Below are 24,465 nucleotides of genomic sequence, written 5' to 3' on the forward strand. Positions count from 1 at the left end.
TATACAACTTTGAGACTTTCACAACACGTTTCGAAGTCTTGTAAAATATACCAAGAATTAGAGAATTACAACATATCACACTGTAGAACAAACACTGGAAACGCTTAAGCGCACTACCTATGTGTCAGCGTACATCAAGTTAGCCAGGTATGTTTAGCACATGTAAAAACGAACTCATGTGGCGTACGTTGTGTTCGACAGTCGTGCCTTCTGTCATGTGCACGGGTTCGTCTATAAGCTCGCATCGTGTTCTAGCCCCGCTACAGTGAGAAATGATTAGTGTCACACATTTCACACAATCACTGCAGGGTTGAAATGTGTGCACGTGTGTGTCTCTTCACACACACTGCAGGGTATTGTCAAAACACACCGCATCTAACGCACCTCAGAAAAAAACAACTCATTAAAAGAGCGCGCGAGTGAGCGAACGATTAAGAGAACGAGTGTGTGAAGCTCTGAGATAAAGTTGGAGAACATACGAAGCTAATTAAAAGAAAGAGAGCAGAGAAAAGGAAAGGAAAAGATCAGTGTAAAGAAAACACAAGCAAATTGTTTATGTTAACAGACAAAACAGAAAGACAAACAGAAACGGAACGGAACGGAAGTCGCACATTTCAATATGACAGAGACGAACCGCCGTGCACTGTGCTCCGGTTTATTGACGGAAATTATTTTGTAATCTGTTATGAAACCATTTCCTTAATAAGGCACATTTGACCGTTTTTGACTAAGTAAACAATGTTTGAAGTCATAATGCATACAAGAAAAAACCTCAGGCTGTGAAATGAAAAGTCTAAATGAAATCCTCTAATAGTGACGGCCACTGCATTTTCACTGACAGCCACAAAAAGGCTTTGAGCTAGGAAACAGAATATTGATTGCTTGTGGTCTCCGAAGCCCCTTACAGGCAAAGGTAATGAAGATTGGGGGGGATATAAAGATTAAATGCTCTTTATCTTACCTTCTCCCAGTCCCTCTGTGTGTTCAGAACAATGACAACCAGTTTGGGGTTCATCTGGTAGCCATCGTCCATGAATGAATGATCTCTACCCCCTAGACGGACGCCCATCATATATCTGTAACATACAAATTCCACAACAGATCAATATCAGCAGGCTTTAAGGTTTATGTGTAATATAGCTTCTGTTCCATAACCTAATGAGATCTATATGAGGGCAGGATTTTAGGTTTAAGGCATTTAGGGTATTTAAGGTAATTCCTTCTAAAATGGTTAAATTAGTAACTTCACAGCGTGCATTGTGATAAAATGAGTACGAGTAGAAAAGGTGATTAGAAATAAACTTCAGAATTTCATGTTCATTTCTTTCTTAAATGCTAAAACAAAGATATTCCCAGAACGCACTGCAACAAGTGGCATATGAGGAGATTTAAAGGAGATAAAAATGAACATTTTATCAGAATTTTTGTTCACTTGCTTTTAAAATGCCAAAATGAATACATTTCAGGAACACTGTAAAAAAATACAACTTCAAATTGTTCTCCCAACAAAGGTAATAAAGTAACTTTTAGTAGAAGAAGAAGAATGTATTATTTTGAGTATGCTGAACAAAATTAGTCTAAATGTGGTACCAACAAAGATTCTTTTGTTGAATGTATCTAAGTGATTGTCCAAAGCGCGTCAAGAAGTTTGACCAACTTGCCAAACTGTGTAATCTCAAAAAACAATTCTAGTGTTTGAAAGTTCCCAGCATGCATTGCAGAATTTTCAATTCACCGATTAAAATGATTAAAATGTTTGCTATTTTAGTGTTTGCTGGCTATATTTTTTGTTTTTGTTGTCATTGTAAATTACCTTTAGTATTTAGAGTTGCTTTTTAATGATGTTTGATGATTGTTACCATGATTGAGGCTCATGTGCTCAGTGTTGAGGTCTGAAGTAAATAACACAGTGAGGCCGCTACTAAAATGTTTAAAACACAAACAGTTTAAGCAGTTACTTAAGTAGAGTGTGTATATAATATATCTATTAAGTAGAGTGTGTATATAACAATAGAACAATTATATATTAACGTTATATAAAACAATCTTTTGAGTTGGGTCAACTAAGTCCATAGTTGATGACCTCAGAAATTTGATTGTTGCATATTTATTTTAAGTTGGTTCGAATATTTTTTTTCAATTGACGGTCATGTGACATTACTCAGTTAATTGAGTTAGGTGAAATACTTGGCCAAAAGTTGAGCAAACTCAAAAAAGCTGTGCAGCGAGTTGCCTTGCCATTTTAAGTTAAGTCAACTTTTCATTTTTTACAGTGAATGCATTGCAAAAAACTGTGCACACGGACGAAGAAATGTGGATTAAAAACAAACTTCAACCAAAAGCTTCAAATGAATAAATTCCTTAAATGCGTTGCAATAAATTGCAGATGATGAAATAGTGATTAAATAAACTTTACTTTGTCAGAATTTTGTTAGGGCTGTCAAACAATCATGATAAATCACACCGAGAATAAAAGTTTGTGTTTACGTAATATATGTCTGTGTACTGTGCATATTAAGTTTGTACTTATAAAAACACACATACATGCATATATTTAAGAAAAAAAATTGAATAAACAATAAACATTTATATATCATTTAAATTATTGGTATACATAAATAAATACATGTAAATATGGTATACATAACTGTGTATGTGTTTATAAATACAAAAATAATATGCAGACTACACAGACATATATTGTGTAAACACAAACTTTTATTCTGGATGCGTTTATTCGCGATTAATCGTTTGAAATATTATGTTTACTACCTTTATAAAATGGTAAAATTACTAAATGCTAAATTGTGTACAAGGATGAAATGGTGATTATAAATAAACATTCGATTATATTCCATGTTAATTTGATTAGTTTTTATTTTAAAAAGAGTATCTCGCCCTTAGCTTAGAATCATTCTAATGGTAAACTCTTCTGTATTAAAATCAATAGAGTTTTTGGAACTGTTCTCACACACTAAGTTGTTCTTACTGGTGGTGGTTGAGGAGAGACCCCCCTCATATGATTGTAAAGCGCTTTGGGTGTACAGCAATACACAGAAAAGCGCTATATAAATGCCTCATTCATTCATTCATTCATTCATTTACTAGAAGTGCTTTCAAGCTGTTGTGGGCCTGCATAAAAGCCGTTTAATGAAATCCAAGTGAAACAAGCTCTAAGTGAGGTAGACAACCATCCGACATCAACTAAATAACGTCGGTTTTAACCCCATTAGATGCATTATCTATTTTCCCAATTTTTCCATTAAAATGCCTTGGTGAGCGAAAATGACTAACACAAATCTATCTATTACAGAATTACAAGTGTTTGTACCCATAACAGAAATCTTTAATGAGCCAGGGAAAACATACGCAGTGGCGCGCACAGTGTCTTACAAAAGCATTAAGACCCGCGATTAATTCATCTGAATGGACAAATTCTGCATAATTTTTGTGCTCGGCTATCAATCAAGGAGTAAAACTCCAAACTTTTTTCAACAGGAAAGTATTCTGCAAGACATTAAAAAGAACTCGGATAAGCTATTCAGATGAATATTCCAAATCTGCAGATTTTGATTTTTTGGTAGAGACCCCTAGCAGTGGCACATTTTTCTTCGGAAGGGGAACAGAAGCATCTTACGAACACTCTTCAGGTGTTATTTTGGCCTGTTTTTCAGGCAGACGTGCTCCAGAATGATCAGGTTAACAGGATGACGTAGTTTGCCATTTCAGAACCGCTGATTCTCAGCCTTGTTTATTTCGCTTTGTGTTGCGGGATCAAAGTGTCAACAGCTCGGCACAATCTGGACATCTTTACAATCAACTTCATATGGTCTCCACCTGGAATGACAATGAGTTCCCAAGAATCCATGTGGTTCAATACATCCATTAAAAAAACAAAATGTTATTCAAATTTCAGATTTGTCGAGAAATTCATACATAGTCACAATTTATTTAAGATGCACCAAGAGTAATTTCTTTCTAAAAAAAATGAATGGAACCATTATCAAAATCCATAATCAAATGCACTTCTTATAAATACATTTTAATTGTCTGCCATTTAACATCTGCTCTATCTTCTGTCCTACAGTACTCTGCTCTACCTTCTGTGTTACTCTTTTCCACTATTAAACGGCTGGCATTGCAGTATGGCAATTGCTTTTATATGGTAAATTGCCTGTGATGTTCCTCATAAAAGCGCCTGCTAAATGACTAATTGTAAATGTTAAGTGGAAACAGGACCAGACTCATTAAATTCCTAGTGATTATAGCCCTGGTGATGTAAGCTTGAGGTGGGACGATAAATTTTAATATTCTATATTAAATATTAAAGTTTTAACTATCCTTTTTTCAGCATTTATCAGGCACATTTTCCCAAGAACGAACCTGAGAGGTTCCATCCCGGTCTCATTTGCCTGTGCACATAGCAGTCGGATCACTATTACTGTTTGCTTGTTTGGCGAAAGCCAGATGCCGTTTGACACAGCGCTTTTTGAATAGCGCCTAATTCTCCCATATGGTGCTATGCAAAGCTCTTAACAATGCCGTTTGTTTCACCTTCTACTCCATTCTCGACTGCCCGACTCTGTGTCTGTTTCGAAGTGATCGCTGGACTCCTCTGTGGCTTCGCTCACGAATCTGCTTGTTTGTGCAGAGTTTTGAGGGATGACCTTTTCTAGACGCCGTCTGGGGGGTTTGCAGTACTTTCCACTTCCTAATAATTGAACCAACACCGCCGGGACTAGCCAAGACTCGAACGATGTTCTGTAACCTTTTCCTAAAGCATTTGTTTAACATTATCTCTGACATATATAGAATGCTCTTTAGTCTTCACCGTCACAGCTGATCTGTAGATTAACAACCCTAATAATTATTCCTCTGTATGAGCAGTAGCAATGCACCTCTAAGCAACCATTAGCTAAGATTACTTCGTGCCGACCCGCATTTTTAATCCTGTGCCTAGTTTGTGATGATACGCACAGAGAGAAGAATAGCAATCGTGGCTCAACGTGAAACTATTAACACCTAATATGCACTTAACTACATCTAATCTCGGAATAGCAATTAACCGTTAATTGGGATCACGCAAAAAGAGGCTCTGTGTACAAAAAGTCATTCGAATCGCCACTTATGACATTTTCCAAACCGTGAACTTAATATAACACAATTAGTATTAAGCTTTCAATTAATTCCAGAAGGTCACCCTGCATAGTCTCTACAGCAGTATATCCTGGACTCCCCCCCAATGCGATAAGATATGCAGAATGATGTTATTTAAGACAGCTGTGTGGAAAAAATCCATTTTCGTTCTTCTGCTGTGGAAATCTTTAATACGTGAATGACACACTTACAACAGAAGTTGTATCCGAGGAGCAGGTGTAGCTCCGACCCCATTCTCTGGATTTCTGCTTGGAGCTAAATCCCATTTTCTTGTTATGTTTCTGTTTCTTAATTAAATCCCGACGAGAGTTGGTGTGTGTTTGTGCCATCCGAGTGGTGCACAGCTGAGCTAATCTTCAGCGAAGGCAGAGATACAGTATTGTACGCATGTTATTCTGCAGTGTGGTTCATTTGGACAGTGCGCCTTGAAGTGATATCCAAATTTTTACATTTTTACTTAATTACATACAGACCTTCTTTAGCTATCTGCGATGCTTTGATTTTTAAGTACAGAAACACTCAATTAAGTTGTATGCTTTATAAAAGTGATTAGAGTTGAAATGTAACAACCTTTGGAATGTTTATAAAGACCAACAATGGAGCAGAGCAATGATTATGTTCAATGATACATGAATAAAAGCCAACAATATATCGAATAAAGGACTTTTTGTAACATCTAGTCAAAAAATCATCATCTTCATTTCGGATTTTCTCAGCAAATATGTAATTACTCACAATGATTTTGTTTAATCGGCATATCACGCAGTGAATTCGATCAAAATTAATTGGCAGCCCTGAAAATGCATTGTCCACTCAAGGATACAATTACCATACAATTAGATTCCCGCTGCGAATCATTATAACTTTTTCCTGATAAAAAAAAGAAAGAAAACGCTTTAAGGGTTTAGTGATTTGAATGCATAACTCATCAGGTACTGTTTGTGCAATGGACATGAATCATACCTCATGTGGCCATAATTCATGCAGTTTGCTAAGGACAAGTCGGATGTATATTACGTTTTTAGGTGATTAGATTACCCAAAAACGACTCATTCGTCTCTTCAATGGAGAGCAAAAAGAGACATTTAGAAGATTTTTGCTCTTTGTTCCATGTTATTAAAGTGAACAGTCACTGGAGCTGTCAATCACTAACATTCAATTTTTCATCTTGTCTATGGAAAAAGTCACATGGGGATGGAACATGACAGCTTTCATTTCAGGATGAACTACCCTTTCAACACTGAGCGACGCCCCTGTGGCTTCCAAGGAAACATAATATCATAGTGACTTGGGGGTGGTTATTTTTCATCAATAGAAAACAATCTAGAAATGCCTTAGCAACCACATGGCAACATGTTTAGGTGCACAAAACATCTTAGCATCCAACCACCCGATAATATACGACTTTCTGTATAACGCAACATGAAAAAAGATTTGTATTTAAAAACACAATGTGAAAAACAGCTCTGTATTTATGACAAGAAATGACTATCTATTGACACTTAGAGACTCTGTCAGATCACAAATGACCGAAACGCCAATTTATTAACTGAATAACAGGAACCTTTAAATGGCATTTTGATAACACATAAGACTTATGTGAACACAAATCTTTTGCCAGTAACACCGAGGCTGACATATCCAACGTGACCAATAAGAACTGCCCCGGCAGTTATTATGTTGTTCTGAGCGCTGAAAGACAATAAATAGGAGGTCAACAACAAGGGAAGGCTACAACATAATGCTTCAGAATCGATTCGCGGCAATCTTGACTTGCCTACAAGCGAGGCAAGTAAACAAGGCTAGAATCAAAGGACATGTAGCGAGCAGGAAAGCGTCTGATGGAGAACAGATTCGTGTTCCCGCAACGCTGAGGTGTTTAATGTTTTAAAAGCATATCAAACGTGGAAAATACCCTCAGATGAAGTCCTCCTAGAATCTACATCTGCGTCACACTGTACAGTAAGAAATGCAGTATTTAACACGAATTGATATGTTCCCGAGTGTTCATGTAAGCTCAACTGGTAGAGCGTTGTGTTCGAGGCGTAAAGGTCACGGGTTTCATTCCCAAGGAACATACAGCTTGAATGCACAAGTAAAAAGCGTCTGCTAAATACATAAATGTATGTAAATATGGTATAAAATATTTGTCCTTGTTAAATGCATAAATCTAACTGTAGTATAGTTGAGTTGCATCCTGAAGTGAGCATCGCTATTCCGTATTCACACCGAAGGGCAAAGCACTTACAGTGAATAATCTGAAAGGAGCAGGGAATTACCGTCTCGCACGCACGCACCTGAAAGGCTTTACGAATAAATCAGAATGTTACCTTGATAACGTTGTTGTGGCAAATAAACCTTTCTGTGTGTTTAATTCAGACCATGTGAAGTTTGGTTAAATCAAACAAAGGAACAGTTCCCACTCTTAGTCCTTGGGCGCATGACAGCAAACTAAAATTAAAAAGCGTATTAAATCTCAATATTTCAATATTTAAAGGTACCATCTCAATAAATTTCAAATTAGATTTGAAAATGAATCATGAGGATGCGCCACCCAGGACCACGTTATTAAATGGCAAAATGACACGGACCGTCTCAACTGCTCACTTTTCACCCTATGAGTAGCATCTTCTTCCTCCATCGCCCTTCAAGGTCGCAAAAGCGGCATTTAAAATTCACCCCGTCTGCGACTACATTAAACCTGAGTGAGACGACAACAAAACAAAATAACAGTGTCTATGATAATACGATCTCGATGCTATTAACAGTTAATGTGTCAGACTGTGAATAATTTCGACTGAAGGAGTCACCGCAGCTCTGGCATAACAAAAGGAAGCCTTAGGCTGCGAAATCAGTCAGGCGCTTAAAACACGATACTTGTCGATGGCATGGGAGCGTATTCTGTATAAAGGCATATAGTATAATTTGTGCTCCAACAGATACGGCAAGTCCGGCTTTGGCTTTTAACACACAGCGAAAGGTCTCACATAAACATAGGCGCTGGCAGAGCTTACAGACGTCTTCAAAGAACTAGTTAGCCCATCACAACCATACATACACAGATGACTATATTATATGTATTTATCTAAATGATCAACATCTGTCTGACATTCAAAGTAAACAAGGAATGTGTTTGTAACTTTAAAAATTGAGCTTAGTTAGGGTACACAGCATGTTTAATTTACCACAGCCATGAGCGGTGTACAAACACTCGCCAAGCGCAAAATGTTTGTAATGGGCTTTTGGCCATTTTGCCAGCAGCTTCGTAAGAAACATAATACATCATTGAATCAAACTGCTAAGGCTGATAATCTGAACTGTAAAGGCTGATAATATGACCTTTCTTGATCTGAGCAATACACATTAAAGACACAAAAAGTTAATCGTTTAACAAGGCTGACAGAAAATGTAATCTGACCTTTCGTTATGTAAGTGATTTGAGCCACACAAATTAAATAGACACATTTTTTATCCTTTAACAACATTGATCGGAAATTTTATCTGACCTTTACTTATGCAAACCTTATTAAATCACATAATGCTCTGTTGGTTAAGAATAAAAAATATATATTTTTTTACCTAGTCATTGTAAATCACTGAAGCTCACTTACATTTTTTCTGAATCATTAGAAGTGAGATTTGAAGCATCAAATTTAAAGGGAAAGTTTACGCAAAAATAAATATCATTGTAAATATTTATTTTTAAATATGATTTATTTTTCATTTGTTCACCCTCACGTCTTCAAAGCTTTCATCTGTGATACACAAAAGAAGATATTTTGAGAAATGTCTCTTAGTGGTTTTGTGTCCATACAATCTATGGGGAAGTCTATGGGGCCCCAATGTTGTTTGGTTTGTTTGTTTATTTATTTATATAGCACATTTAAAAGCAACTCATGTTGACCAAAGTGCTTTCCAATAAAACAGCATAAAAATAAATAACCAAGATTAAGACAAGAATGGTTACCAACATTATTCAAAATATCTACTTTGGTGTTCTGCAGACAAAAAAAGTCATACAAGTTTGGGATGACGTGAGGGTGAGTAAATGATGAAAGAATTTTCATTTTTAGGTGAACTGTCCCTTTAAGTGCTTTAAGTATAAAGTCTTCGAGCAACCACCAGTGATGCAATTCCTATACTCCTCTATGCCAGGCGACAAAAAGACTGAACAGTGATGTTAACATATCTTTCCTACTGTACATTGTACATAACAGTGACTAAATGCTTGCGGGCAGCTGTACAGTATGTATACAAGCGTGTGTCTATTGGGGGGACTAACAGACTTAATTAAGTTAACAAATACATTTGTCAGAAATTGGGTTTTGCCCCGGTGAGAACAGAAGGCGTGCTCAGATCTACACCTGCTACTCATAAACAGTCTTTGGGTTTATCCATGTATATATCTGCATGATTGCCTTAAGATATAGAGCCAACTGTATATATATTAATATAATAATGCTGCTTAAAATACTATATTTGTGTCATCTGCTTTAACAAGTAGCACAATGCTTCCGTGCATCAATCTCGAAGGCATTTAGAACTAGCTCTTTGGATGGTGGCATCATGCAAAATGTTCTCACATTGAAGAGTCTGCAGTGTCCCAGATACAGACAGCCTTAGCAACGAGGGAGAGATCAAAAGGAACACCTACTCGGAGCAGACGGATACCAACACAGCAAACAGCTACTGATGGTAACCCATGGCAACTCCTGATAACTGTGCTTTCTGAAAAAAGCCACAGCAAGTGCTTTTACAACCCAAACTAACAGTAGCTTTGTTTCCCATGACCGTGCTGATATGGACATCTTCCTGGCCACGTAGACGTCGCAACGTTGCCCTCGCGGCTCGGAACGGAACTCAATCCAATAACCGAGATATAAAAGGAATTGGGCAGGAAGAATTACAAGGGACCCAAAATAGAAATCTTTGTGTCTCTTTAAATATCCAGCACATCTCAAAATGAAACAAGCAATCTGTTGCCTGAAAGCGCTCCTTGTTCGTCGGTGGTTACGGCATTGAGATGCAAAGAGATTTGCAGAGATGGCAACAAAAAGACAAAATACACTCAAAGCAAAATGTAACTTTCATGAGACATTTTTCAAAACGTCACATAAAAGTCATACAGCGCAAAGGTTGTGGGTTTGATTCCCAGGGAACACACATACTGATAAAAAATGTATACCTTGAATGCACAGTAAGGCGCTTTAGATAAAAGCATCTGTCAAATGCTAAATGTAAATGTTTATTGAATTGCATAGTCATCTCAATATAAAGACAACCATGAAAGTGGCATTCCTTTAACCTTTTCAATGAAACTGCACTTTCTAGATTACTCATGTGACTGGAAACCTCACCCCATTTTAAACACATTTGTCAAAAGTACTATTCTCATTTCCTTAAGTACTATTCTCATTTGTAAGTGCTCCTTCAAAACAATGCACTCTTGAAAGATGAACTTATTTGCTTAACTGAGTAACAAGAGTTCTGTTAGCCTGTGAAAAAGACTTGTAAAAGCGACCGCTTGCCCAGAGAAGTAGGTGGCCAATCTGTAGTACAGCTCGCAAAGCCAAAAGACACAGCATGCAGGCCCTGCATAACTATGCTGTGATCACAGAATCTAAAAATGATTGTCGTTCATCACGTCAACACCTGTTGAAATCGCTAGGAGAGTACAAACAGTCAATGCATGGCGTGTATAAAGGCATTACATTTTTTTTCAAGTGCACAAGTCAGCTTACCTTCGCAGAGCGCTGGGCGGCACCTCTGGCTTCTCTGATTGGCCGGAGCAACTTGCTGTCCCATCAGGTATCCGACCTTCCTCCCGAAACATGGCAGCGGCTGCAGAACTGATAATTCCCACAGCGTCCTGCACGCGCGTCTCCAAGGGATAATCCCACTCGTCGTACGCCACAGATATCATCCCCATTGGAAAGGCTTCTGGGGTATGTTCGAGATTTCCTGTTATGAGACTTGGAACAATCCACACAAAACCAGCCCCGGTGAGCCCCAACGAATGGGCTTCGTCGAAGACCAACGCCGCTTCGGCTTTGGAGCAATAGAGTAGTATGACGGGCGACTGGATGCGTTTCAGCTGCACGTGGGCCCGGTCCTCGGGTTCGCCGACGCCGTCCAGCGTCACCACGCTCTGAAGGTCCCAACGAATAAAGCTGTGGTCCACTGTCACGCGTACAGTAGCTATGAACTCCTGGTAACCTGGGAACTTAGTGGTGACCACAGAAAAGACGTGCCAGTCGTACTCCTCCATTATGGCGAGCATCAACAGCGCCTCCTGCTGGAGGGAGGCTCCGAACTGGAAAAATGAAGAACTGGAATCCTGGAAGAAATAGAGAGAGAGAGAGTGAGAGAGAGAGATTGAAAAAGACAGGGCGAGTCAGAGGTAACAGGTGGAAGAAGAGACAAAGAGAAAAGTAAACATCTGAGTAGAACCCCATTCACACAGACCGCTGATCCCAGAAAATTGCCGTAAAATTGCTAAAAAGTGCCTCCTGTGTGAACGCAAACGCATCCCGGATTAATACGAAAAGTGAATCCGGAAAGGGGACCTATTAACGGGATCGTCTCGGAAAGCACCCTGTGTGGACAAAAGGCCGGAGCAATGCCGTAAAAAGTGATGACACGCATCTATAATAAATCGTAAATGAATTGGCTATGAAAACAAGAGTTAAGTGAGTAATTTATGTTCGTCAGTTGTTTGAAAATGAAAAAATACTATTCGTACTTAACCAAATCATGCATTAAAGCATGACGCCCTAATCACCGAACTGTAACGAGATGACAACGTTGTCTGCTTCTAAAAGCAGTTTTAAAGTTTAAAATGACTTAAAATAAATAATTAAACACAGAAATACAAAGGTCTTCAATAAACTCGATCGCTTACCAACCTTTAAGTCAAGTCTTTATCTGTGTGTACGTGCTCGTACTGTGCTGCGGAGAAGCTCGCAAGGTTTTCTGCAGACACCGGCATTACTTCCACCCCAAAATTTTGATGTGCTGTTTTTTCTCAACAAAAACATTGTAAATAATATATAAACATAATGATCATAGACCCACATAAGTGTTTTTGTAGTCTTTGTTGTGTGCAGGCTGCTGTATTAACAGCTTTTTTACTCGCTCTGCGCAAGCTTGTTCTGAAATGGTTATAAAATCTAAATGATACTCTAAATGAACTCCGTTTTTGAGCTCATGTTTTTATACATCATATTACTGGAAAATGCGCAGTATAATAGTGCCCAGGGCCGGATTATCCAATGGGCATTAAGGGCACATGCCCAGGGGCCCATGCGCGCTTGGGGCCCAAGCAAGGGGGACAAAATTTCACATAACAATATTTTCGCCTTATTCAGGCGCCGTGTGCCTCTCTGGCCCGCACACACGCAAGTGCGCACACAAAACAGTGTTTCTAACGTACGCAAGTCTGTCTCTTGATTTAGTAACTTTTACAAGCCCTTTAGCAGCTTTTGTTCAGGAGAAGCACAAAGCGACAAATCTAGCGACTTTCCGATAAACCTTAGCTTTCATTCAGTCTCTCTTTCCCTGCGCAGGGATCGCCTCAGTGAGCGGCAGGAAGAAGCAGCACATTCGACAGGTGACTCCTGAATGAACCGAGTACAAAACAGCGTTTCCAACAACCTGTCACTGTTATCGGCTGTTTGAATATATAAACATGAACACATTTCATCAGTAAATATCCACATGGTTACCTAGACAGAGGCTGTGTAAAAGACAATAGAAACTGAAAATATGTAAATGAGAACGGCTTTCATCATGTGGTGTAAATCCTGTATGATGGAGAATGTGTACAAGTGTTGATATTGTCCTTCAACAACTTCTAAAACTTTATTGTGCGCACATGTGTATGGGGGGGGGACAGGGGGTCTACAAGACACTTGTGCCCAGGGTCCCCTTGAAGTCTTAATCCGGGCCTGATAGTGCCTTACAGTTACAGTTGCAAAAACACCATCTAATTTTCGTTAAAGCATTCGGTTATAATTTGTATTAAGACTCTGTAAATTTGCACCAAACATGCCTAAACAATTTGCTTTTATTTATTTTCATATGATCATTTACATTGATCTTATATTTAGCGTAAGCTAGCGTATAGCCTAACTTTTGCGCCTCATTGCTGTTTGTTGTTCTGCATTTACCAATACATATACAGTATATAAAAGTATTTATTTATTTATTTGCATAATAATAACCAAAAAATAGAGCTTATTTATGCCTATTTGGTACTAAATATGGAAGGAAGCTGGTAATAAGCAAACCGTGTTATTGAGCCACCTAAAAAAATGCACATAATATAACATTATAGTCCATTACAGCTTTCCTGTAGCTTAGTGGTAAGAGCATGGTGCTAACAACGCCAAGGTTGTGGGTTCGATCCCAGGGGATTGCACATACTTAGAAACTAATGTATAGGATAATGCAATGTAAGTCGCTTTTAATAAAAGCCTCTGCCAAATGCATAAATGTAAATGTAAGTCACGTGTCTTTACAGGATATGTGTGAACGCATGCACAGATTCCAGAAAATCACTGGCAGTATGAATGAACCAAAATCAAACGATCCCATGACAAATTCCGGAACAATTATCTATGTATTTTCCGGGATTTCTTTGTGGAAAGGGCTTAGGAGAGAAGGCAGAAATAGAAAAAAAATACAAGGAAATTCAGATACACAATAGGGCTTATACAGTATATAGCACAGAAAAAAATTGGAACAAAAAATAATTACAAACAAATAAAACCAGAGCGGAGATTCCTACTAACTCTATCTTGCATTTTTGAGCAACATTTTTGTAGCCATATTTCGTTTTTTTACTGTTAGTTATTTTACATTTTTCAATTTAATATTTAATCATAATAATATAATATAATTTATTTTATTGAATGTAATTGACTATGATTGCATTATTTTTTAGTTCACTTCTTACATAACCACAAAATAATTAACATTTCTAAAAAGATGGAAACCAACAGAATTGAAATAAAAAGCTGGTTTTAAAGCTACGATTTGTCTTTTTAACAGGATGGAATATTTGCAGAATCCCATCCATCCTTCCCATGTTTGTACTTTTATTTTTTCCCCAAAAATGATATCACTGCCTAAAGGAGGATGTCATTAAGCCCTTGGCTTGTTGTATAAAAGAATAATACAAAAACCTAACAAGATCAAAAACAAATTGCAACAATACTCACATGCAAGAAATCATGTTTTTCTTTTAAAATACTGAAGCCTTATGGTAAAAAACTGCTTACTATTCACATCATTTCAGCGCTGACTACCAGGCGTGTGTTACCTCACCCAATTAATATGCATGAGCCGAGCTGAAGGTTTATAATGTGCCCTCCCAACCCCTGCTTAAATGTTTTCATGGGTGTAATTTTGGAAAAAATGGGTGTTGGATCAAAAAAGACTGAGAACCCCTAAAAATAGAGGAAACAGAAAGAGCAGGAGCAAGCGAGATAGAAGGCAAGACGTACCAGGATCCGACAGGGAGCAGTTGAATACCGAAGAGAGGCAGAAATTACTGCACACTGTCACCCAGCAGTCACTGAGTGAGTTAAGAATAATGTCTGCTTCCGCACGAGCTGACAGCTTGATATCTCTGAATACACAAACACATCAATGGACGACAATGCGGCTTATGAATATCATAGTTCACGCGCTGCGCAAACACACAAGCGCTGATCTGTCCACCACTGCGCCGTGACAGATTCAAAACACTCAGCAAACAGTGGCACGCAAGTAACCAGGTAAGAAGGAGGTGCTTGACAAGGATTAACATCGCGCTTCTGCGGCATAAAAAAAAGAGGCCAAACGCAATTTAATTAGCATGAGGAAAAACTACGCTCATCTAGTTCAGTTAAACTGTAACTGTAACCGAACCTACGGAGCAAATTTAATCTACGGCGTGTAACTGAGTCACAAGGCAATCCATCTACGCAGATCCAAAACTGAGCGTGCACCAAACTTCACGTAAAGCAATTATTTCACGTTCTAAAAATACCTCGCGCAAACAATTCAAGAGACATTAAAACTGTGTCCCAGATACACTAAGAAGTTAATAAATCAATGCAAATACACAACAATGCACTTAACAGTTTTATTTATTTATTTTACTTCATTTGATAGTACTAATCGTACAGTGAATGTGGCACTTTAAGGTGCAGGATGCAACCAGATTAGTTGTAGCACATGCACACACACGAACCCCCACAGAAAATCTTGACGTCTCAGGTGTAAACCCATACACAATCATATCTAATCAAAAATACTTGCACTAAGACCAGATGTGGAAACTTAATCATACAGTGGCAAATAAAAATAATTTTTGGTCCTTGGGTGCCGAGAGGTTTGCCTGTTTGGTAAGAAGTTGATAAGCAGGTGAAGAGGGACGGGATTTAGCCGGAGAGCTGGAGGCATGCGGGCAGACACACAAAAGATGTGTACAGCTGGAAATAGCTTTAATCAGAGCAGGTGTGCGGTCAAAGCTTTTTTCCATTAAAGTGCATTCAATCCTGTCGCCTGTTAATCGACGCACCCTGACCTTCGAACAGTCATCTTCTTCGGATTTCTGCATATCGCTTAATGAAAACAATCTTCGAGCGCCAATATAAACCACATTGTCCCCCTAACCTGCACTTGACATTTTTGGCTATTTTTGTTTATTTGTTTTCCAGCTCTGGAATGTCATGCAAATATAAAAGTAGAACTATTGGAAAAATCTTATCTATAATTCAACAACCATGTGGATCTTTTGAAGTAGTCTCAAATGGCATGGACAGAAACCAGAGTTTATATTCATGTATGATCACAGAACAACACATTATCATGCACATGTACGCCAATATTTGAAAATAAATGTTTTGTTGACAGGTTTCAAATTTGCACTTCTGATGTTGTTGTGATAAACCTGTACGAAGCTCTCGCGCCTGCAATGAAAAGCCACTTGGAGAGCAGCATCTTATAATTCTTTTAGACGTTAGGGGGTGTGACAGTCTCTCTGACTCAACCGGTTGCTTTCCCATCATTCTTATTTAACAACAGGTACGGCTTTTATTCGTATACATTTGTCATTTGTCTCTTACATTACATATGAGGTGTACTTTTTATCAGTTTGTGCGTTACCTGGGAATTGAACCCGTGACCTTGATGTTGCTTGAACAATGGGTACCAATTGAGCTACAGTCATTCCCTTTCGCTATCTTTGTAATTTAATATCTTTGAAGGAGCAATTCTCCTCTCAACCACCTCTCAGATCTGATTAAGAAAGGGCAGCTGGAATAGATCGGTTGATAACCGTCTACACTCGGGTGGCCCTTTGGGTCTTGAACTTCAACCTACCCTTGAATATAAAGAGATGCATTAGAACCTTGGGGTCCCTTTGAAGGAAACCAACCCTGGAAAAGTCTAGGTATGGAACGGTACAAAAAGAAGCCTTTAGCATCAAGGGGGATGTAATACAGTATCTGCAGGGCCAATGCCTTACCGTGATCAAGGTTTACACATTCAAACACGTCTTAGGGAATACCAGTCCTTTGTTATTCCAGGATGGATGCCATTCTGTCAGATGTGGGCAGCACCATGCCTCCCTTTTGTTTTCCTTCCCACCTGTTCTTCTGAAACAAGGTAGGCTTTCATGCATGCTCTGCAGCACCATGAATGGGAGCGAAACAAAGGGAGAAGTTCAGCAATTGGAGAGAAAATCAGACAGAATTTATTTTGTATATCCAAATCGAGAAAGGCAAAGGCGCCTCCAACGTTTCTTTATCTATGAGCTAAAAAACACCATAATTCTACCCATCTGAGCCACCTGGCATCCCTTAACCTTCCAACCTGTGCTACCGCCAAAATCCTGGAAGCTTGTCACTATACGTTTAGCATTCTCAGCACAACCGCTTCGCTGCTCCAAGAACTTCACACATGAGTGACAAGTTGGCACGATCTGTAACAACCCGCAGGCTAAAATCCCACCTTCCCTTCGCAACTGCACTCAATAAACATCCGCTCCACGACACGCAAAAAGCAGCTCGCTTCCTGTTACGAATACAGTAGCGCATCCTACTTTTTGTTTTTGCATCTTGCCTCTTACATTTGCATTCGTCTGAAGCATTTTGAATTGGAAATTCTCAACTCGAGGTCCACAGGGAGCATCTGAAGTCGCCGTGATATTAAATCGACCCAAGTACACCGACCCAGGTTCTGCTATTTGAATTAAAATGTTATTATCCTGCACTGCCGTTTTGCATAAGTTCATTAGACGGGGCAATTAATTTCTTCTTCAAGCTAAAATCTTCATGGTAAATGTTGTGACAGTAACTGTGTCAGCTGGGAATTGAAATGCCCCATCTGCATTCACATTCATATGCAGATCAACGCTGTTTCTTACCGCAGTACACAGAAAAACAAGCTAAATATGAGCCTTTCCATTTGGTGATGGCATCTGAGGGTCTGTCTTACTGCATTCGAGATAAAACAAAACTAATAAATCACAATGTAATGCAATACTTGTTATATTGCGGCATATAAACAATACTGAGATTTGCATGGTATTTTGACCCAACTACGGAGATAATATCGTGTCTTGGGATTTATTCTGATTCTCGCCTCTAGAAGAAAGACTTTCAGGCTGATGGCAGACATTTAGCATTATAAAATTACTCTTGCATTCACAGGGTACAGCAAATGATGAAATCTCAGGCGTAGGAGATAATGAGCCAGTTAAGTTAGCCAAACAGAGATGGATAAATCAGATAAAGACAGACGTGAGGTGACAGTGAGAAAGCAACTGAACCGTATCCAAGCCAAACAATTATATAGGAGAATAATGGCCCAAAGATCAATGGTATATGGGAAAAACCAGTTGTGTTCCATGCATCATTGTCGATGATTAAACTGTTGGCTCTTATCCACTCCAATGACTTACCGGATGAGTCTTCATTAGGTAGCACGACTAAAAACAACTCTGCTTAGGCGCCTAACAAAGAATTTTTTGTTTGTTTAAAACAATCGTTTAATCTGAATCCAACAGAGGGTGTTTGATGTGGAAACGACAGCAAATAAGGAGATACATGATGCAACTACGGTTATGGCAGAGCATCACAAAAAAGGAAATTCAGTGTTGTCTGATGTCTATGACTTCAGGCCATGATTAACTGCTAAACTATAGTGACACGTTTGCTTTTCATACATCCAACTACATTCGAGGCCTGAAATGGCTCAAGATTACCGTGTTATCGTTCAACAATTTCCCACATTTCATTCTTTATGATAAAAGGATAGTTCGCCCAAAAATGAAAATGTACTCACCCTCATGCTGTTCCAAGCCTGCCATTTAAATTATTTATTTTTTGGATCACAAAAAGAGATGTTAGGCAGAATGTTAGTGACTGACTGTTTGGAACAATATAAAGGTGAGTAAATGATGACAGAATTTTCATTTTTGGGTGAATTATTCCTTTAAATCAGGAGTGTCTTAAAGGGACAGTTAACTAAAAACTAACCCAAAACTAAAAATCTCACCCTCGAGTTGTTCCAAATCTGTATAAACGTCTTTGTTTCTGATGAACAAAGTGAAAGATATTTGTAAAAATGCTTGTATCCAAACAGTTCTTGGCCACCATTGACTACTTTAGTAGGGAAAATTACAATGGAAGTCAAAAGTGCCCCAGAACTGTTTGCTGTCCTACATTCTTCAAAATATCTTCTTTTGTGTTCAAGAGAACTTTATAAAGCAATTTTTCTCCTAATGGTAGTCAATGGAGGCCAATAACTGTTTGGTTACAAGCATTCTTCCAAATATCTTTCTCTGTGTTCATCAGAACAAAGACATTTCTACAGATTTGGATGAAGACAGAATTTTCATTTTTGGGTGAACTGTTCCTTTAAGCTGCTCCAACTAAAAACGAAACATGATTTGCTTGTAATTTTCATGTAATCTTGAAAACTTTGATAAGCCGCTTCGGGTTTGTTTGATTAGGGCTTTAAACAGCATTTGAAGAATTTGTGAATTTAATTTCATAAAACATCAAAATATCAATCCAGTCAATCTTTCAACCAACCAGTCTCAAGGTCATTTTTAATGGTGTGCATGTTCGCTTCCCTCAAGTTCATACAGGTGTACAGTTGTAAATCTTCTTACATTGATTTTTGTGTCACGTTTGCATTGGTCGAAGTACTACACAAATTTGTTTCGATTTTGTGCTGCAGACTTGTTGCATTTCTGGATTTTTGCAAGAACAAAAGGCAGCTCTTGGGTTTCAACTCCCGGCTTGCCAGAGCTAAATCCTTTAAAGAATGCTAAACCCATATTCTTGGTCAGGTCTTCTGTAACATGCAGTAATAGAATCTCAGAGAGGAGGTTTAACTGCATCTTTATTAAACTGCAAAAATAAAAATACAGAAAAACAGTGCACAACATCAAGAGATGAACTGAGACTCAGAAAGCTAACAGCCTAACGAGACATGACAAACAACTATGAAATAAGGAAGCTATTTATACAAACATCATAGACAAACAAGAAAGGAAACAGAAAACCCAGACATGCCAAAACCTCAAAACATGTTGATACAGGTGTCCTAACTACAGGTAGATCATCACATTAGCTATGCACAATTTCCAAAAACAATAATTTTCCAGTAATAGTGTCACAAAACATTTGGATTCATTTTCAACAATTTATCTACTGTACTGTTTAAAAACCTAATCATTTTTTGTGAAAAGCTTTACTTGAAAAGTGCAGATTCGATATCTTTCCTTAAAATACATGTCACTAGGTTTGATAATCTGCATATAACAGTTCCAGTCATCAAGCCTGATTGGACAAGAGATGTTAGAAGAAGGCAAGAAACCTAAAATGTGGCTTGGATGCATCTTTTGAACTAGTGACGGCTTGTTAAGCCTGGATAAATTAGTCCAAACACTACTGTTTATATTTAAAAGGCATATTTTTTACGTATTTCATAACAGCATTGAATCCGTTTTGCCTTCCTTTAAAGCAGGGGTCTTCAACTAAATCTGCGTTAGGTCCAGTAAATGAACCCTCCTTACCAGCCGAGGTCCAGGCAATTAAATGCCTAAAAACATGAATTGATGGTTTTTGGCAGACCAATGAAATGAACATAGAAAACATTTCTATTGAACAAAATTATGTTCTCATATGAATAAACATGTCTTTTCATATCTATAAAACGACACAAGTAATCCTTCACAAAATATATCTTTTAATGCTGTTTCAGTTGCTTTGTTATGAAATATTTAAGATCAACCAGTAACAATGTCTGACAACAATATAATGAAGGAAACAAATGCCTTGTGCAAAATGCCTTCATCTCTAAACCTGCACCGAACATACATTCATTTCAACATAACAACTTTAAAAGAAAACTAAAGTGTTCTTTTCTGCTGAACTGAGATTAACAAAAAGCATCAAGTTGTGACTGGACATCCTCTGATAATATTTCGGCTCTTCTTGTGGCTGTTGCAGTTGAAAGGGAGGTTGTTGGTTTTTTTCTTTTAGTTCATGTCTTTCTTTTCCATCTGAAAGTGTTTCACACGCAGACCCCATGCACACTTTTACCATTTCCCCATCAGTAAAAGGGCTTGTTATGTTATCCTAAGATCCACTGTATTCTTAGTGAGTGAGGGAGGACCCATGTAGATCGCTCATACTTGGCTTTGAGCTCATTTATTTTCCGTCCCCTTACCTCGGACCGATGCGGGTAAGTTTCTACAAAGTGTCTATGTCTAACGTTAGTTTCATAATGCCGTTTGAGGTTTCCACTTTTGACGCATCTTACGGACCGGAGTCTGCTAGTTGGCGACCCCTGCTTTAAACGGATAATTCACCAAAATATAATATATTTCAAACCTGTATTACTTTCTTCTTCTCAGAACACAAAAGACGTTACTTTGAAGAATGTTGTTAACCAAACGGTGATTGTACCCATTGACTTGCATTGGTTTTGTGACCATACAACAGAAGTGAACGGGTGCCACAGATGTTCGGTTAACAACTATCTTTAAAATATCTTCTTTTGTGTTCTGTGGAAGAAACTCATACAGGTTTAAAACGGCAGGAGGGCGAGTAAATGACAGGATTAAAAATTTTGGGTGAGCTGTCCCTTTACTGCCGGCTGTCATTGGAGCTTTATTCATTCTTAGTGTTTTATTCATTCCGATTCATCAAAAAGTAACTTAAGGTCTTTGAAAGTACTTCACTGTTTTTGCTGTCACTTTTAAAATAACTTTATTTCTCATCTCCTCAAATCTATTAACCAAACAACCTCTTTTTTCTTGTCATTTCGCTATCAAAACATCTATCAGAAGGCTCTAGTCGCTCTCTATCTGAGCATCTCTTCATGAAGCAATCATGCATTCCTTCCACTGTTCTTCACAAACATCCTTTCATCACAACACTGCACTTGTTTATTCTAACCATCCATCATCCACCTAACCATCAGCCACCAAAATGTTCCTCACTTCACGTGCACACCTCCACCCTGACATCTCTCCATTCTCAAAGTCCTTTATCATAACATCCACTCATCCATCAAATATCTCCATAATACACACACACAGAGAGAAAGAGAGAGATGGGGTTTATATTTTGCCATACGTCACACGACATACTGTGTGTGTTCTTTCTTCAACAAAAAAAGAGGGATATATTATATAATTTAGGATTCAATGTGTATGTATGCATGTACATTAGCATTCAGTGCCGTGCTTCTCTTTTAGAGCGGAAACACATTATTGTTTCTGCTTGCAGAACAATGTCTTTTTAATGTCTCGATTATTCTCTCCCTTAGGCCTTTCAAAGCCCCAAATACTCAAAATCCCAGAATTCATTAGAACTTCATTACAGTGGAAAACTCATAGTCCAATAAACTTGTAAGACTTTGAGCATCATGCGACTTAAGCAAGACTGAGTTTATCCTGTGAGGTGCCATTCAACCAACGTAAGCATTTCTTCAGATCCCTTCCCTTATTAGATGAGGAGTAATGAGAGCGCGATGGAAAAATCTAATTCAAATCTCATATTAGATAGCAATGCCTGGGCACAAACTACATCTGCTGTTTTTCCTCATATTTTCTACACTAATTGTTGGGGGGAAATCTGTGGAATCCTGTGGAACTGGTTAAGCTTTTGCTTCATCCTGCTCCGGTTTCAGACTTACTTCAATTTTGTTGCAGATTCCTGTGATTTAATGTTTTATGTATTTTGTTTTTGTTACACGCCAACATAGACTCTGTTTTATATATATATATTGTTCGAAATAAATAAATAAATAAAATAAAAATAGTCGACATGGAAACTGCATTTGCAACCCATTGTACTTCTGTTACCATTTGAGATTCAAAACTGAGGATATTCATAATGAGAAAATGTAGGGTAATGCTTGACTTTGCACTCTAGGAATCGATTATTGTATACCAAAATTGTGTACAAATAAATAAGACAATTTGATGACATCTGCTGAAAAATAAAATTGCAACAAATTATTGCATGTAGACAGACAAAGAGTGTTTTATTAGAATAATGTGCATAAAAAAATCCAACACAATCTCACTATAATTCATAGCTATTTAGTGAGATGGATGATTTGTATAAATCCTTATGATCTCATTCAAACCTTTTAGTACAATCTGCTTTCACGACAATGACAAAGGGGGCGCTATTTTCCTGAAAATTTTACGATAAACCTTGTACGAACTGGCCACCTCGTAAAATAGTTACAAATCCCCGTGAGATGAGGCTGTATAAATCACGCTGGATGAGAAAAGGAACGTATACTACAGATGCGAATGGGGTTCATTTTAATTTCATGTTGAATTTACAATGCTAATCAAAACTAAGACTGCTAAAATGTACATTCATTTACACAATGATTAAATCACTGGGGCTTGCCATCACTGTTGGACCTAGTAGACGTTTCCACTCGACTGCTGTATCAAACTCTATCCTCCTCCTTTGAAGTGTAAAAACTCGAGCCAGTGGGCCCGTAACCGGGGTGCTTTGGGAAAAGGAAAGATTTCTGGGAGGGAAACGGACAAAAAAAGCACCTCTTTACAATTTCTGTGACTGCCGCTGCTATGCTAGTTTAAAATGGTTTTTATATGGCTGGCTGGAGGGGTCCGGTTAAAATGTATTTGGCTATTGGCCGACTTGCCTTACATGTCAAAGAGACGTTGCATCAGACGGGTTAGTCATTGTAATTTTATTAAATTATAATTTAATTAAAGGTAACTAACATATTGTACATGTGAATTCAGCTAAAAGGTGAGTAGTTTGCAAAGCTGTTGGTTTGGCCAGATATGTGTCCAGGTCTACACCAATGACCAGCCCTGTTTATGCTCTTAATCCCAGCCTGCATCCTGAACACCATTTCCGGCTGACTGCACCTGTGCTGTTGCTCTTTTTTGGTTTCTGTTAGGAGAGCATTGACATGCAGGTGACGTTCTCAGACAGGTTAACTACATCCAGTTCATGCAACTGATCCAGAACGCCATACAAAAGAAAACAACGCTGCCTATACTGTAAGGGTATTGATGTCAATCATGTTTTGTTGAGTATAATTTTGTTTTTAATTCAAATTGTTAATACATTATTGACACTCATTTAGTCACAGGTTTCACTTGCAGTGTACTGTAGGGTGTCAGAGCAAACTCTACAAATACAAAACTACTCTTGCGTGCATTTAAGTGTATTTGAACGTTCCTCTGCCAGGTTTTATTAATCTAATATTGAATGTTTGCTTGGTTTGGATGCAAATAACAGTCAATGTTCCAGTGATTTGTCAACGTTAAATATAATTACCAAGTTTGAAACTGAAATGTAGATTTTTACTAACAAATGAAAATAAAAATAAAAACAACAACTAAAACTGAACCAGTGGAGCTACTGATTCAACTTTCTAAAACTAAAATTGAGTTTATTTGAATTTATAACAGTATTACATGTAGTTAAAAAAATGATTTTAAACAAAACATATAGAGGGATAGTTCACCCAAAAATGAATATTCTGTCATGATTTACTCACCCTCAAGTTGTTCCAAATCTGTATAAATTTCTTTGTTCATTTGAACACAAAGATATTTGGAAGAGTGTTATATGAGTAATGGGTATGAGTTTGAGTAAATAATGACAGAATTTCCATTTTTGGGTGAACTATCCATTTAAAAGACAAAGTGATGCCGCTGTCACACACAAGACTTGTTGTTTTGTTGACTTCCATTCATACTAGGGATGCACGATAAATTATTGACCACATCGGTAATCA

General features: G+C 38.0%; 1 protein-coding gene across 2 annotated transcripts in view; it reads right to left on the bottom strand.

Annotated features, from left to right (window-relative positions):
• The window catches only part of grin2ab (glutamate receptor, ionotropic, N-methyl D-aspartate 2A, b), a 69,093-nt gene that overhangs the window by 12,031 nt on the left and 32,597 nt on the right, over positions 1 to 24,465 (bottom strand). For both annotated transcript variants that reach the window (XM_057332329.1, XM_057332328.1), the window contains 2 exons: positions 10,899 to 11,494; positions 962 to 1,076 (listed from right to left, as the gene is read on the bottom strand). In XM_057332329.1, the coding sequence (XP_057188312.1) occupies positions 962 to 1,076; positions 10,899 to 11,494 (711 nt within the window). The remainder of the gene's footprint in view (positions 1 to 961; positions 1,077 to 10,898; positions 11,495 to 24,465) is intronic.

The sequence above is a fragment of the Triplophysa rosa genome, linkage group LG4, assembly GCF_024868665.1.
Source record: "Triplophysa rosa linkage group LG4, Trosa_1v2, whole genome shotgun sequence".
NCBI classification, from domain to species: domain Eukaryota; kingdom Metazoa; phylum Chordata; class Actinopteri; order Cypriniformes; family Nemacheilidae; genus Triplophysa; species Triplophysa rosa.